The sequence below is a fragment of the Dermochelys coriacea genome, chromosome 1 (genome assembly GCF_009764565.3).
Source record: "Dermochelys coriacea isolate rDerCor1 chromosome 1, rDerCor1.pri.v4, whole genome shotgun sequence".
Taxonomy (NCBI): Eukaryota; Metazoa; Chordata; order Testudines; family Dermochelyidae; genus Dermochelys; species Dermochelys coriacea.
The window spans coordinates 125,079,536-125,093,320 of NC_050068.2; the positions used below are offsets into that span (position 1 = coordinate 125,079,536).

Below are 13,785 nucleotides of genomic sequence, written 5' to 3' on the forward strand. Positions count from 1 at the left end.
CCACCTTCACCAAATAATGACATTTCACCAGGAAAGTAGGTTGCATCATCGAAGAGGCCACCCAAATACCCTAAGAGAACCTGCTTCAATACAAAAGTGAAAAAACCCTCTAACCACACACCCTTAGTTGTCACCTACCACCAAACACTGGAACCTGTATGGGGTATCAATTACAACCCACACTAAACATCAGAAACAAGCTCCCCATAGACCAGTACCCACCAACTTAAAGTGGCACCAGATCCTTCCAGAACAGGTGCAAAACCTGCAGCCATACTTCCATTGCTACGATGATCAATACCCCCACAACACACCTTTCAACATCCATGGATCCTATACATGCCTATCACAACATGTGGTTTACCTCATCCAGTGCACCAAATGCTCCAACAACTCCTCTGTGGGTGAAACCAGACAAATCACCACACTCTCAAATGAACTCACACAGAAAAAAGCCCAAAACACCTTAACACCAGTGGGCGAACACTTTTCGCAGAAGAAATCACTCCATATCTGACTTCTCAGTCCTCATCCTCAAAAGGGACCTGCATAACACCTTGAAAAACATGAGCCTGGGAGCTTAAGTTTGTAACTTTGCTAGACCCTAAAAATCATTGTCTTAATAAGACACTGGATATATGGCTTATTACAACAATTTGTAACCCCCTTTTTTGTCATATGACTGCAGAGGTATTAACTGTTCATTTCACTTTGAATGGTCTCTAATAATAATAATAATAATAATAAGATTGTTTAGCTTAAGTAGTTAACATCTGTTACATGTTGTATTTAGCTGTGACACACTGAGTGCCTTTCCCAGACCTGAAGAAGAGCTCTGTGTAGTTCAAAAGCTTCTCTTTCACTAACTGAAGTTGTCCAATAAAAGATATTACCTCACCCAGCCAGTCTCCCTAATAACTCAGTCTAAGCAAATTTTAAATGATCAATTCAATAGGAACTAGCTAGCCAGCCATCTATAAGTCCTTTCCACCCCTTCATCATTGCGAGAAGCATACCCTCGCCCACTCCAAAAACCTGATCAAACAAATGTCTTTTCCAGCATGATAGGAAGGTCACCAAATGCCAATTATTTTGGACCAAGCTCGAGAGTCCTGGAGACCTTCCAAAAAATGACTCACCAACGTTTCCCTCTTTTATAACTATGGGAATCCAGCTTGAGCACCCCTGCTGGCTGGAGCACTATGGCAGAGAAAGAGGAAATCCATCAGGGGATTACAAAATGCTTTCTTTAACCAGTTATACCTGTGGCATATGCATTTATGTAACAATTAAGCTGCATTCAAGAGAGAGTTAGGTGTCTTTATACTGTAAACTTATTTTGAGAGAAAGGAGTGAATCTTTGCTTCTAAATTGTTTTTGGGTTGTGTTTTTTCCTGCTACGTTTCCCAGTTGTTTTCACTGAATGCTGACATTTATTTACATCTATAATCCTTTGTCAGCAGGAACTTCTTAGCAGGCATTATGTTACTGGAAGTCATACAAAGAAAAGAAATGGCTTCTTAACAGATTGCTTTCCTGGGCTCCAGCAGTGATTTTCAGTGCAGAGCAGAGTAGAGTATATTTTTGTATTAATCTATTATTTCAGAGAGGCTAACTGGCTCTGAGTGAAAGGAGGGCGGGGAAAGAAGTCCCAGACAGACAGTTGAAGAAGCAAGTGCATCCCACCCTCTCAACTGAGAAGAGACACAGAGAAAAGATGGTAGTGTAGATGGAAGTAGACTACTGATCAGGCTAGAGAAAGGCAGCTAAAGTGTGTGGAGAAAGCCCAAAGAGTTTGGAAAACCAGGAAGATAGTTTGCAATTGAATTCTGGGCCATTTAAGAAGGAATACGATCTCCTTCCTGAGGCAGAGAGAAGGTTGGCTATAGCATTCCTGATTCCTTGAAGTTTAGAAAAGAGGAATTTGGGAAGACTATTATAGGGAAATGAAATAAAAATAAATAAATGCCTAGTAGATAGAGACCAGACAGAGATCTAAGTGCTAGTCTTGGCATTGCTACTGACTCATTGTGAGACCATAACTGAGTCACTTACCCTACGTATGCCACAGTTTGTGCAACTGTAAAATGGGAATACTTACCTAATTGATGCTGACAGCATTAATTAGCTAATGCCTATAAAACGCTAAGTTTCTTGGGTGAGAGGAGATTGGCACATTTTAAAAAATCATGAACTAAGCCTCTCACCATCCCTCTAAGCACACCTACATAAATGCTACACACAGAACAAGAGTAACTGACTGATGTGAAAGTAAACAGATTCAGTCTTACCCTCAAACATATGGGTGAAACCTGAACAAACAGTTGGGCTTTATCAGAGTCTGATCTTGGCACAGTGTACCAGGTGAAGTAGGAAGCACATTCCAGAGGTGAGGGCTTTTCAATGGAAATAGCTGCCCCTGGCTTCCCAATATTCAAATCTAGAGCCTGGAAATGAGAGTGCATCAACTGATCTCCACTGCTGTCACGGTGCACAGGGAAGAAGTGCATTCTGATCTCCCAAGTTCATGCAAGCACCCGATTGGGTTGCTCAGTGTCCTCAAGTCAATATTCTCCCAACCAGGGCAGTCCTTAGGGGGTTGGCTGAAGGCTTTGAATAGGAAGACCACAACATAGGACTGCCTGAGGAGACTGCACAATGTGCCTGCTTCCCACTTTTGTAGCTTTTGAGCCACTTAGAGCAAGCAGCTGTTTGTCTCCCACATTCATATGACCCTTGCTATAGTTATGCATGCCTCACTGTAACCTCTAGAACAGATTGCTTTAATACCTACTGTATAGGGCTATGCTGAAAACTGCTTGGACTATATAGCCAGCAAAGAATGTATGAGCCCATTTGCTTAGCAGTGTTAACGTGTTACACCCGTACGCGAAGACTCTGGCCACCTATTCATTTCTAGGTTCAAATCCAGGTGTTCATTGATCGCAAGGCCCTATACATTTTAGGCCCTTGCAACCTTAGGATCCTGAGGTCTGTGGGAATTGAGGGCATCCAAAACCTCTCAAGAGGAGCTCAGCACCTTGCAGAAAGAATCTTAGTCCCTACACTCCTCCAAGCTTCTTCTACACAGACAATCCATTAGGTCCTGGACCTCTGCCACCCATTCTGCTGCATGCCCTCTGCTTCCCTCCCCCATCAACTACAGCCCCCTTCTGTGACAGGCGCACAAAGTGCGAGAGAAAATATGCCTGGGGAGTGGCCTTTCAAGGATGTTTGTAATGCAAAGAGAATATTGGCAAAGGGGTAAATTGTGCAGTCCTTGCAAATCTACAAATGGCATGATACATATGACCCAAATTGTACATGAGATGGAAATAAATTAGATAAATACTGAAGAGGGAGAGTCAAGGGATGGAGAATTGTGAAAATCTTTGAATCAAAGCAAGGCAGATTTATAGACATGCTCAGATAAAGGAAGAATAAGTTTGGTGTCTAAGCAGATTCTGGTCAGGAGCAAAATTAAGATCAGATCTTATCTCAATTCAACTATAAAAATGCTGAAATATTTCTGGTCTTTTGCTGAAATCAGTTTTGGACGACAAGGTTTCAGGAGAGATGAAGTACATACATTGTAGATATTAATTCTGGTTTTTGGTAACTGTACTGTGACATTCCAATTGCCTCAGCACCCCACGGCCCAATCCTGCACGTTAAAGTCAATTTTCAGAGTAGCAACCGTGTTAGTCTGTATTCGCAAAAAGAAAAGGAGTACTTGTGGCACCTTACAGACTAACAAATTTATTTGAGCATAAGCTTTCGTGAGCTACAGCTCACTTCATGAGTTTTGCCATTGACTTCAATGGGAGCAGGAGCAGGGCCTTAAAGAGTTGAATATATTGGTATTTGAGACATTTGATAGTTTATTCACATTCCTAGATTACAATAATCTGTGTGATGACATTCTCAATCTACAATTCTCATTAGTCAATTTTTCTGGGCCCTACAGTTTTTCCAACTTGATAATTATTTCCTGTTCTTCAGTGCACAAGTAGCATAAAGACAAAATAAGGACCAGAGTCTGCATTACCTGAAACAAGTCCTCTGTTTCCTTTCCAAAAGCCTGATTGGTCTGCATGGTCCCCTCTTTGACAGCAATCTCCAGGTGTGTAAAGAGATGCCAAAGGCGGTCATTAGAGTGGATAATGTAGCCATGAAGTGAATATTCTCTGTCTGACACCAGATACGTGTTCGCTGAATCTGTATTACTGTAACCTTAAGGGGCGGAAAAAAAACCCTGTTAACTAGTTTTTTGCAGTGTTGTAGCAGCAGCCATGTAACTAGTGACTAGTTTTGCTATACAAATGAGTATGATTTTCAGTTAAATGTTTGCGGTAAGATTCTCCACTGGTATAGGATGGACAGCTCCACTGACTCTAGCAGATTTACACCAGCTGAAGACCTGCCTCTTGATCTGCAACATGTTTAATTTAAAAAAAAATCAAATTACATTTGCTTTGTTCAGTCTGTACACACATAGTCATAGGTTATCTAAATCACAGCAAGTTTGACACAAAACAGCAGTTTGCAGTTAAGATACCAAAGAATACATTTAGATGTTCTTGCTTTTCATGTTACAGATGTGACACAAACCAGAAGTTATTACTGAGAAAAGCCCACCTCCCTGCTCGTAGTGTCTCTCTGATTGTGAAATGAAAAGTGCTCCCTTTTTTAAATTGGATTTTAAAAGCCAATAAATAACGTGTATTAGTAGTAGTAGTGAATATTTATTTTATGTCTACACTCAAAGGCCCCAATTAGGCTTGGAGTGTCACTGTACTGGGGGCTGTACAAGCATACGGTATATCTACACTACAAACCTAAGCTGATCTATATTAGATCAATTTACAGCCACTGCAGTGATTTCTGCCCACACTATCCTCCTTGGGTCAGCGGTGTGTATCCTCGCTAGGAGCGCTTCCACTGACCTAAGACGTGTGTGTGTGTGTGTGTGTGTGTGTGTGTGTGTGTGTGTGTGTGTGTGTGTGTGTGTGTGTGTGTGTGTGTAGTCCTGTCTGTCAGCTCCACTAGCAGCTCCCTGCCCGGAGTGCAGCTGCCACACAGGCTCCCGGAAGCGGGAGAAGCCACCTAGGAGAGATTCTCCCTTCCCCATGATACACTTGCCTTTGAATCTTATTCTTCTCCTTTCCCCACTGTTCTTCATTCATATGCAGTTAAGCCTCTTTCGATCTGAATTCTTCCTTAAGGGCTTTGTTCTTAACAAAAACAGTTGAGTTGCTCAAGGGTTTCCTTTGCTAGGCACCTTTTCATCATCTTTAAAAGGTTTATTATTAAGTGATGTGTATCTGGGAGCTTAAAATTATGTAGTGCAGATTGAAAAGGGAAGGCTGAACTTCTTAATTGTTCCATCACCTGTTTGTATCTTAAAATATTGACAATTATAAGTTGCAATAGTTGACTGTTGTCCAGTTTCAGTGCCACATTCTGAAAGTCTTCTCTCCATCACATCCATGGCTACACTACTGAAATCAGTGGTTCTGCATGAGTGTAAACTCAGAGCAAAATCTGTCCCTTGTTGTTTGACCCACACTGAGACAGCAGCAGGCAGGAGCAGAGGCAGCCAAAGCAGGAACTGGGGCAAAGGGAGTGAGGGTGGCAAAATGCAACACAACCAGGGCCATCCCTCCTCCCAACATCCTCCTGGACCCATAACTGTGCAGCAGAAACCTCTCCTCCCCCATTCTGGGAGCAAACGGCTTTGGAGGAAAGCTGCAGAGAGAAGCCAGCCAGACATCCCAGCTGGCAGGGGCAAAAGCAGCAATAGCAGGGATCTCTGGACATCCAGAGGATGGTTCTACATTTTGACTTGACTGTCTCTGCCCTGTGCTGATTGGGCGTTTACTCTAACACAGCCTCTCCTCCTCCCCCTCCGTAACAGTCTATTCACCTCAACTTCACTCCACACTTGCCTCTCTTCTCCTCTGCTCCATCCCCTAAGCTCCCCTTCCCTTTTCCACTGAGCTGATCCCCTCAGCAAAACGAGTCATTGGCTTGGGGGAACTTAGATTTGACTTTGATCCCCTCCTAACTAAACCTACACACCCCTCCAAAAAAGTCATAGAACTAACATGCCATTTGCTGCCTTCACACTGCTTTTGTGTTAGACCCCTTCCCCTACACTGGTTTCAGAGTAGCAGCCGTGTTAGTCTGTATTCGCAAAAAGAAAAGGAGTACTTGTGGCACCTTAGAGACTAAAATTTATTTGAGCATAAGCTTTCGTGAGCTACAGCTCACTTCATCGGATTCATCACACCACACAATCCATTGTCTACAGCCAAGCTCTACAATACAACTGCATTTGCTCCAACCCCTCAGACAGAGACACACCTACAAGATCTCTATCAAGCATTCTTACAACTACAATACCCACCTGCTGAAGTGAAGAAATAGATTGACAAAGCCAGAAGAGTACCCAGAAGTCACCTACTACAGGACAGGCCCAACAAAGAAAATAAAAGAACGCCACTAGCCATCACATTCAGCCCCCAACTAAAACTTCTCCAGCGCATCATCAAGGATCTACCACCTATCCTGAAGGACGACCCAACACTCTCACAGTTGTTGGGAGACAGGCCAGTCCTTGCTTATAGACAGCCCCCCAACCTGAAGCAAATACTCACCAGCAACCACACACCACACAACAGAACCACTAACCCAGGAACCTATCCTTGCTACAAAGCCCGTTGCCAACTCTGTCCACGTATCTATTCAGGAGACACCATCATAGGGCCTAATCACATCAGCCACACTATCAGAGGCTCGTTCACCTGCGCATCTACCAATGTGATATATGCCATCATGTGCCAGCAATGCCCCTCTGCCATGTACATTGGCCAAACTGGACAGTCTCTACGTAAAAGAATGAATGGACACAAATCAGACGTCAAGAATTATAACATTCAAAAACCAGTTGGAGAACACTTCAATCTCTCCGGTCACTCGATTACAGACCTAAGAGTGGCTATTCTTCAACAAAAAAACCTTCAAAAATAGATTCCAATGAGAGACTGCTGAATTGGAATTAATTTGCAAACTGGATACAATTAACATAAGCTTGAATAGAGACTGGGAGTGGATGGTCATTACACAAAGTAAAACTATTTCCCCATGTTATTTCCCCCCCGCCCCCCCACACTGTTCCTCAGACGTTCTTGTCAACTGCTGGAAATGGCACACCTCGATTATCACTACAAAAGGTTTTCTTCCTCCCCCCCTTTGCTGGTAATAGCTCATCTTAAGCAATCACTCTCCTTACAGTGTGTATATAACACCCATTGTTTCATGTTCTCTGTGTATATAAATCCTCCTGCTGTATTTTCCACTGAATGCATCCGATGAAGTGAGCTGTAGCTCACGAAAGCTTATGCTCAAATAAATTTGTTAGTCTCTAAGGTGCCACAAGTACTCCTTTTCTTTTTCCCCTACACTGTGTCCGTCTTGTTTGTTTAGATTTCAAGCGCTTTGAAGTTACTTCTTTGTGTTTGCACAGTGCAATGGGGTCCCGATCCTCACTAGCTTGTAAGCACTATCATAACAAACAAATTTATTATTATTATTAATAATTAATAGTTTGATTTGCCAAAGACTAGTAATGGAAGTTTCCTGTACAGTCCCAGTGAACAGGTACGAACAGCTTAGTTTCACAATGAACAATAATACATTAGAAGTTCCTTCTTCCATCTCTCCCAGTCCCCCTACACTAGAATTGTTTTACAGTAAAAGGTTACCTTGATGGGTTTTCTCCAGCAATCCAAGAGAAGCACAAGCATCCAGCAGTCTCTCTGTTCCACACACAGAGGCTTTTATCTTATTGGCAACATCCACAGCCTTCAGTATACATTTATCTTTCAGAAGATCAAACACTTTCAGTTTAGAGGCCACAAACAAAGCCTGTGTATATGAAATATGCATTAGTGAGTTAAATTAAAAATAACTACAACTAAAAAAAATAACACACGTCTGTTTTAAAACAAAAGTACAAACATTCTGGAAAACTTTCCAGATGTATGAATTAAGTTCAGAGTATAGTAGTTGTGTGAAGACAAAACCATGCCATAAAGAACTGAATTGCTTGAGTCTGTTGAATTTTCTCCTGCAGAAAATTTCAGTTCAGCCATTATTTCTGAGACAGTTTGTTCCTGGCATCAAACGAGAGATGTCAGCATCTTTGCCATGGTAACAATGTTAGCTGAAAAAAAATAATTACTGGTTAAAGCTTGAAAGAACCTGAAATGCCTACTTCAGGTTTTGTGTCTTAGACTCTTATTCATCAGGATACTTAAGCAAATGAATAGCTTTAAGCATGTTTCATGAAGTCAGCATGTGCTCAAGTATGCTTCGGAATTGAGGCCATAGAGAAACATCAAATCTAATTTGAGTTGATCTACCTAAGAAAATAATTTGAAATTTCTTCAAAATGTACTTTGTTTTAATAGCTATAATTCATTCCACACTAATTTTCTAAAAACAAAAACAAAAAGCAAAAAACAAAAACAAAAAAAAACCACAAGCACAAGCACTGTACACAATCTGTGTACCTTGAACACCTTAACTAAACTTATACAGTACATGCTTGTATTGGAGAGGAATTTTCATATTATGCAACAACATGCACCTTCATTGCTGAGATTAGGTTGCAATACTGTTCCTTCAATTAGTAGTGTTTCTGAGGAACTATAAAAGAAAAAAAAAATCAACATAGAGTGGAGAAGGAAGAAAAGAGTTGAAATTCTGTTAAAAATCAGATGGAAAAATTGCAGCTGAAATTTAGGGACTTCCTAATCTTGATTTTTATATTTAAAATTTTTGTTATTTTGCGGGTGAAGGTGGTATATACAATTGAGATTGTCTCCAAGATACCACAAAAATTAACATGCCTGCCTAAATTTAACAATATGATTCTTGTTGTTAATGCATGTTCCAAATCATTGCGGCATTCAAAAATGTACACTGTTTTGTAAAAAATGTTATTAGGTTTAACCAGAGAGAGGGGAAGGTTCACAGCAGGTGTTTAAACAGTTTCTTTGTAGTAGTGGAAGATGATTAGTGGCCAGCTCAAGGCCTCTGAGTTGTAATTCAGCACTGAAAATTAGGTCATTGGCATAATGTTAGCAAATAGAGCCAGTATTTATATTATGATAGCATCCAACAGTCCCATTCAAGTTGTGTTGGATTCTGTACAGCTACAGAGGAACTAAACCAAACCAAATTTAACCCTGAACTTTCATTGACCTCACTGAGTGCAGGACCAAGCAAAAAGTTCCTAGACATCATTTTAATAAAGATGATTATTAGGTTTTTCTCACTTGTAGTTGATTTCAGCCTGCATTGTGAGGGCTCTGAACCCACGTAAAGGTCAAATTAAATTGAATTTAATTACAGTTTATCTTACACTTTCAGTCTTCGAAGCATTTTACAAACTAAATAGCTTCACAACATTATTGTCTCCATTTTACAGAAGGGGAAGTGCAGGCAGACATAGGATGAGATTTGCCCAAGGTCACAGAGTCAGTGTCAAAATTGGGGTTAGACTTTAACAATCCAATCCTGTGCCCAGTGAAGTCAACAGCAACCTCCCATTGTCTTCAGTGGGGCCAGGATTTCACCCCAAGAGTTTCTGGTTCAGCATTTTGTGAAGAGACCCCAGCTCTCTCTGTTTCTAGTTAGATTACTTGGCATTTATTTCATCTTCTCTTTCTTCACTGCTGTCACCTTTTCTTTAGCTGCATTAGTCTGGCACTGAGTAGGAAACCTGGCAGTGATTCAAAATTATCCATTTGTTTGTTTCCAGGCACAGCTGACTGCTAGAGTGCACATGAATATTAGCTTTTGTGCACGTCTTCATGAAGGCCCAACACAAGCTACATGCATCTGACGAAGTGGGTATTCACCCACGAAAGCTTATACTCTAATATGTCTGTTAGTCTAGGAGGTGCCACAGAACTCTTTGCTGCTTTTACAGATCGAGACTAACACGGCTACCTTCTGATATCAGCTAATGCATTGTGATAATAAGCTACAGCCCTGGTTCACGAACAAGAGATTCTTAGAGAAATATTTCTGTGAAAAGTAGAGATAAAACACAACATCTGAGCAATCAAGAGAAGGAAGTTCTTACAGGAACCTACAGTACAAATACATGGAAGGATAAAGGATTGAGGTAGAGCACAACAGACATTACATATACATATATATAAAAATATTTATTTTAAATGGGCGCATTTTGAAGTGTTTCCTCTGCAGAAGGTAACAGGGAGCATTCACTAAAAAAAAAAAAAAAAGTTACGTAGAAAGTTCAGTTTCCCTCTGAAGTGTTATTGTGCCGAACCTTGAGGTTAAATTCAAATAATTACAATGAAAGAATTTTAATATTACTTCAAGTGTAAATCTCAACACAGCCTTAGGAGATGAGTCACTATGGACATTTCCATAATATATATTTGTCTCACCATTTACATGTTGTTTTAGATGATATTTCTGATTACTATGAAATAAATGTTAGGATGTGAGACCATTCACAAAGTTTCTCAATAAATGATACAAGTACATATAATATTTTAACAGTTATGTAATCACCTCTTTCCTCTTATATACCAGTCCCTGTCCCATCCTGATCCTTGCCCCTCCTCTCTCCCACCTTTGTTCCCCCACTTTCTGAAATCAATAGGAGATACAGGTGCTCAGCACCTGTTAGGATCAGATCTGAAGTAAAACGCACTAGTGAATTTATTCAGTAGTATTCTAGGTTTATGTTTCAGTGGGGCATTGCCACTTGCCTTAAATCTAAGGGTGCTCGTTATTAAGGGCACTTCTGATGATGTCCCTCCATGCTGCTACCTACATTCCCTCTAAGCTGCGTGGCTGCGCAGTAACCTATTAAGTGCCACGCAGGTGCTCAGGGCCAGCCCTGGACCTTCTGTGACCAGAAGGAGAGGCGCCCCTCCCCAGCCCAGTGCCAGACCTGCTGTGGCCAGGGGTAGAGATGGCCCAGGGGATAGGTGACCCTCCCCCAGCCCCAACCCAGCCCTGGACCGGAGCTGCTAATGGAAGAGGCGCCTATTCCCCGCAGCCCAGGTGCTGCTGCGGGGAGAGAGAGCTGTGGGGAGTCACACATCACCTCCATATTGGTGCACATAACAAAATTCATTCCACACATGACTGGCAGCGGCTGCTTTGGAAGGTCATAACAAAACATGCACAGACAGTATTTGCATCACTAAAAGGTACTTTTCAAAATGCCGTAGGCATTCTGCTGCCCTTGCTAGCCCAGTGCAGTAAATCCCCAAGGCTACTGTTGTTTTGAAGCCTCTTACTGGAACGTGCACTGGTACTACAGCCAGGATCACTGGTGCAGCTGCTGGAAGATGCCATTCTCTTGCATAACACACATAGAATCAGAACGAATATTAGAGTAAAATAAATGCATTTGATCATTTGTTTGAATAGGGCTGTTCCCCATACACATGTATAGTGTTGTAGTACTGCCTTTATTGTTAGAACCTCCAAACTACACAGAAATGTTTAAAAATACAAATTTGAATAGTATTAGCTCACCAGTGCACAGAAAATTAGATCAAGGAGCAGTATTTTTGGTTTTTTTACCTTTGAAGCTCTGAAGCCATCCATAAGTTCTACAATTTTTGAAGGGAATTTAGCTGGATATTCCATCACTCCACTCTGATTTTCCACAGCCACTGTACAAACAGGCTGGATGCTACCACTGTTTACTGGAGTATGAACGGCTCCTGAGAGGGGCACTCCATTCCTCTCTAATTTGTTAGCACTTTTATGCTGCATGGGATTTGAAGAGTCACTCTCTCCGTCACTGAGGTTCTCAAAAGTCTCGACAGAGGGGATAGAGTCATGCTTGACATGCTGTATAGTATGCTTGAGGGGCGGATAATACAACTCCGCTAACTTTTTGCAGAAGTGATTCAGAGGAAAGCCCACCACGTTCAGGAAGTCTCCATGAACATATTCCACTAACATTCCACCAAGGGCCTGGATTCCATAACCACCCGCTTTGTCCCTGCAGGGGGAAAAATACAGACATTTAGTTAAGAGTGAATGTGGGGATGGAGGAAAGGAGTAACCACTTAGTACTGATTGTAAATCCGGGCATATGAACATGTTTTATAAGAATGGAAATGGCAGAACTTTGCCTTGATTGAACTAATGTGCGAAAGCTAGAGATGGATTAAACCTACTCGTGATGGTCCTGGTTCAACACTGCAGCTTTTGAATCACAACAGTAATGCTTGCTCTTTCACTACAGAACACTAGATAATGGAATTCCAAGGAGAAAGCCATCCTTACCCACTAGTCCATATTCAACCTTGGTGTAACTGTACAGAAATAAATGAGATCCTGGTCCAATACTAGTGCTCTTAGGTGCTACAGTCATATAAAAATAAATAATTAATAATTTGGTCCAATTACTTCATATATACTAAATAAACTGATTTTGGAGATACAGATTCAATAGCCACTGGGTACTGTTGCAAATTTCTTTGGATCATTATATCTTCAGACACGCATATTCAAATTCCACTGGGCCAAATGAAATTTTACCCACATGAACCAGGGTAAATTACAGCCAAAGATTTCAATGGGAATTGTGTACATGTCTAAGGGAAAAGTTTAACCCATTGCTTGGAACTACATTTTCTATATCACAGCCTCACAACATTCAGCTCCCAAAGCCCACAGAAGATTTAAAACCGTGGGGCCAGATTCTGCTAATCTTACATGGAGTACTACCCTGCCCTTTGGGATCAATGGGTAAGTCTACACCCTCCCAGCCCACGTCAACAAACTCAGGCTTGTGCTAGTGCTCTAAAAATAGCAGTGTAGCCAGTGCTTTGAAGTTGCAGCTCGGGCTCTGAAGCCTATGGAGGCAGGTGGGCTCCAAAGCCTGAGCTCCAGTCCGAGCCACAACTTCAGAGCATGGTCTACATAGCTACTTTTAGAGAGCTAGTGTAAGCCCCGTTAGCCAAGTCTGTTAATCCATGCTAGGAGGCTCACTCCAAAAAGCTGTGTAGACATGTCCCGGGGGTCTCCGGCAGAGTAAGTTACTACTCAACAAGAGTAAGCTTGGTAGAATCTGGCCCTTAAGTTTAATCAGAATAGACTCCTTCTCACAGCCCATAACATTTGATTTCTGAATTGCCCCCACTCCTACAATCACTAGTTTCTCATTGCACCAATACAATAGGGGAGAAATGAGATATGCCATTTTCAGTCATTACAAATTATAGCATTATGCTGGTTCCTAAATCTTGCATTTTATCTGGACTTTAACAGTATATAACTGGTTTTTGTTTTTTGTTTTTTTGTTTTTTTTTTAAAAAAAGAGACAATATTCAACAAAAGTATTCCTTTTTGAAAATGTGAATGTTTGTAAAGCACTTTGAAGTCATGAGGTGCTATATGAATACTAAGTATTATTTATATATGAATATATCTATTAATACAAACAGATTTTTTTAGTAAGCAGACTAACACTCCACTAGCGTAATGCCATTCTGACTTTCATTGAGGGGATATGCATGAGCTACCTTGTGGCTACCCACAGCAAACACATTATTTTGCTAGGGAAGATCTGATAAAAAGTCAGCACTGGAATTCAGGAAAGAACCCCTGTCAGGGTTCCTTCCCCATTATGAACTCTAGGGTACAGATGTGGGGACCCGCATGAAAGACCCCCTAAGCTTATTCTTACCAGCTTAGGTTAAAAACTTCCCAAGG

The 13,785-nt window shown here is 41.3% G+C and overlaps 1 protein-coding gene across 2 annotated transcripts in view; it reads right to left on the reverse strand.

The window, feature by feature from the left end:
- ASMTL (acetylserotonin O-methyltransferase like) overlaps positions 1-13,785 on the reverse strand; it is a 57,213-nt gene that overhangs the window by 13,677 nt on the left and 29,751 nt on the right. For both annotated transcript variants that reach the window (XM_038402077.2, XM_043497010.1), the window contains 3 exons: positions 11,641-12,067; positions 7,767-7,929; positions 4,049-4,233 (listed from right to left, as the gene is read on the reverse strand). In XM_038402077.2, coding sequence (XP_038258005.1) covers positions 4,049-4,233; positions 7,767-7,929; positions 11,641-12,067 — 775 coding nt within the window. The remainder of the gene's footprint in view (positions 1-4,048; positions 4,234-7,766; positions 7,930-11,640; positions 12,068-13,785) is intronic.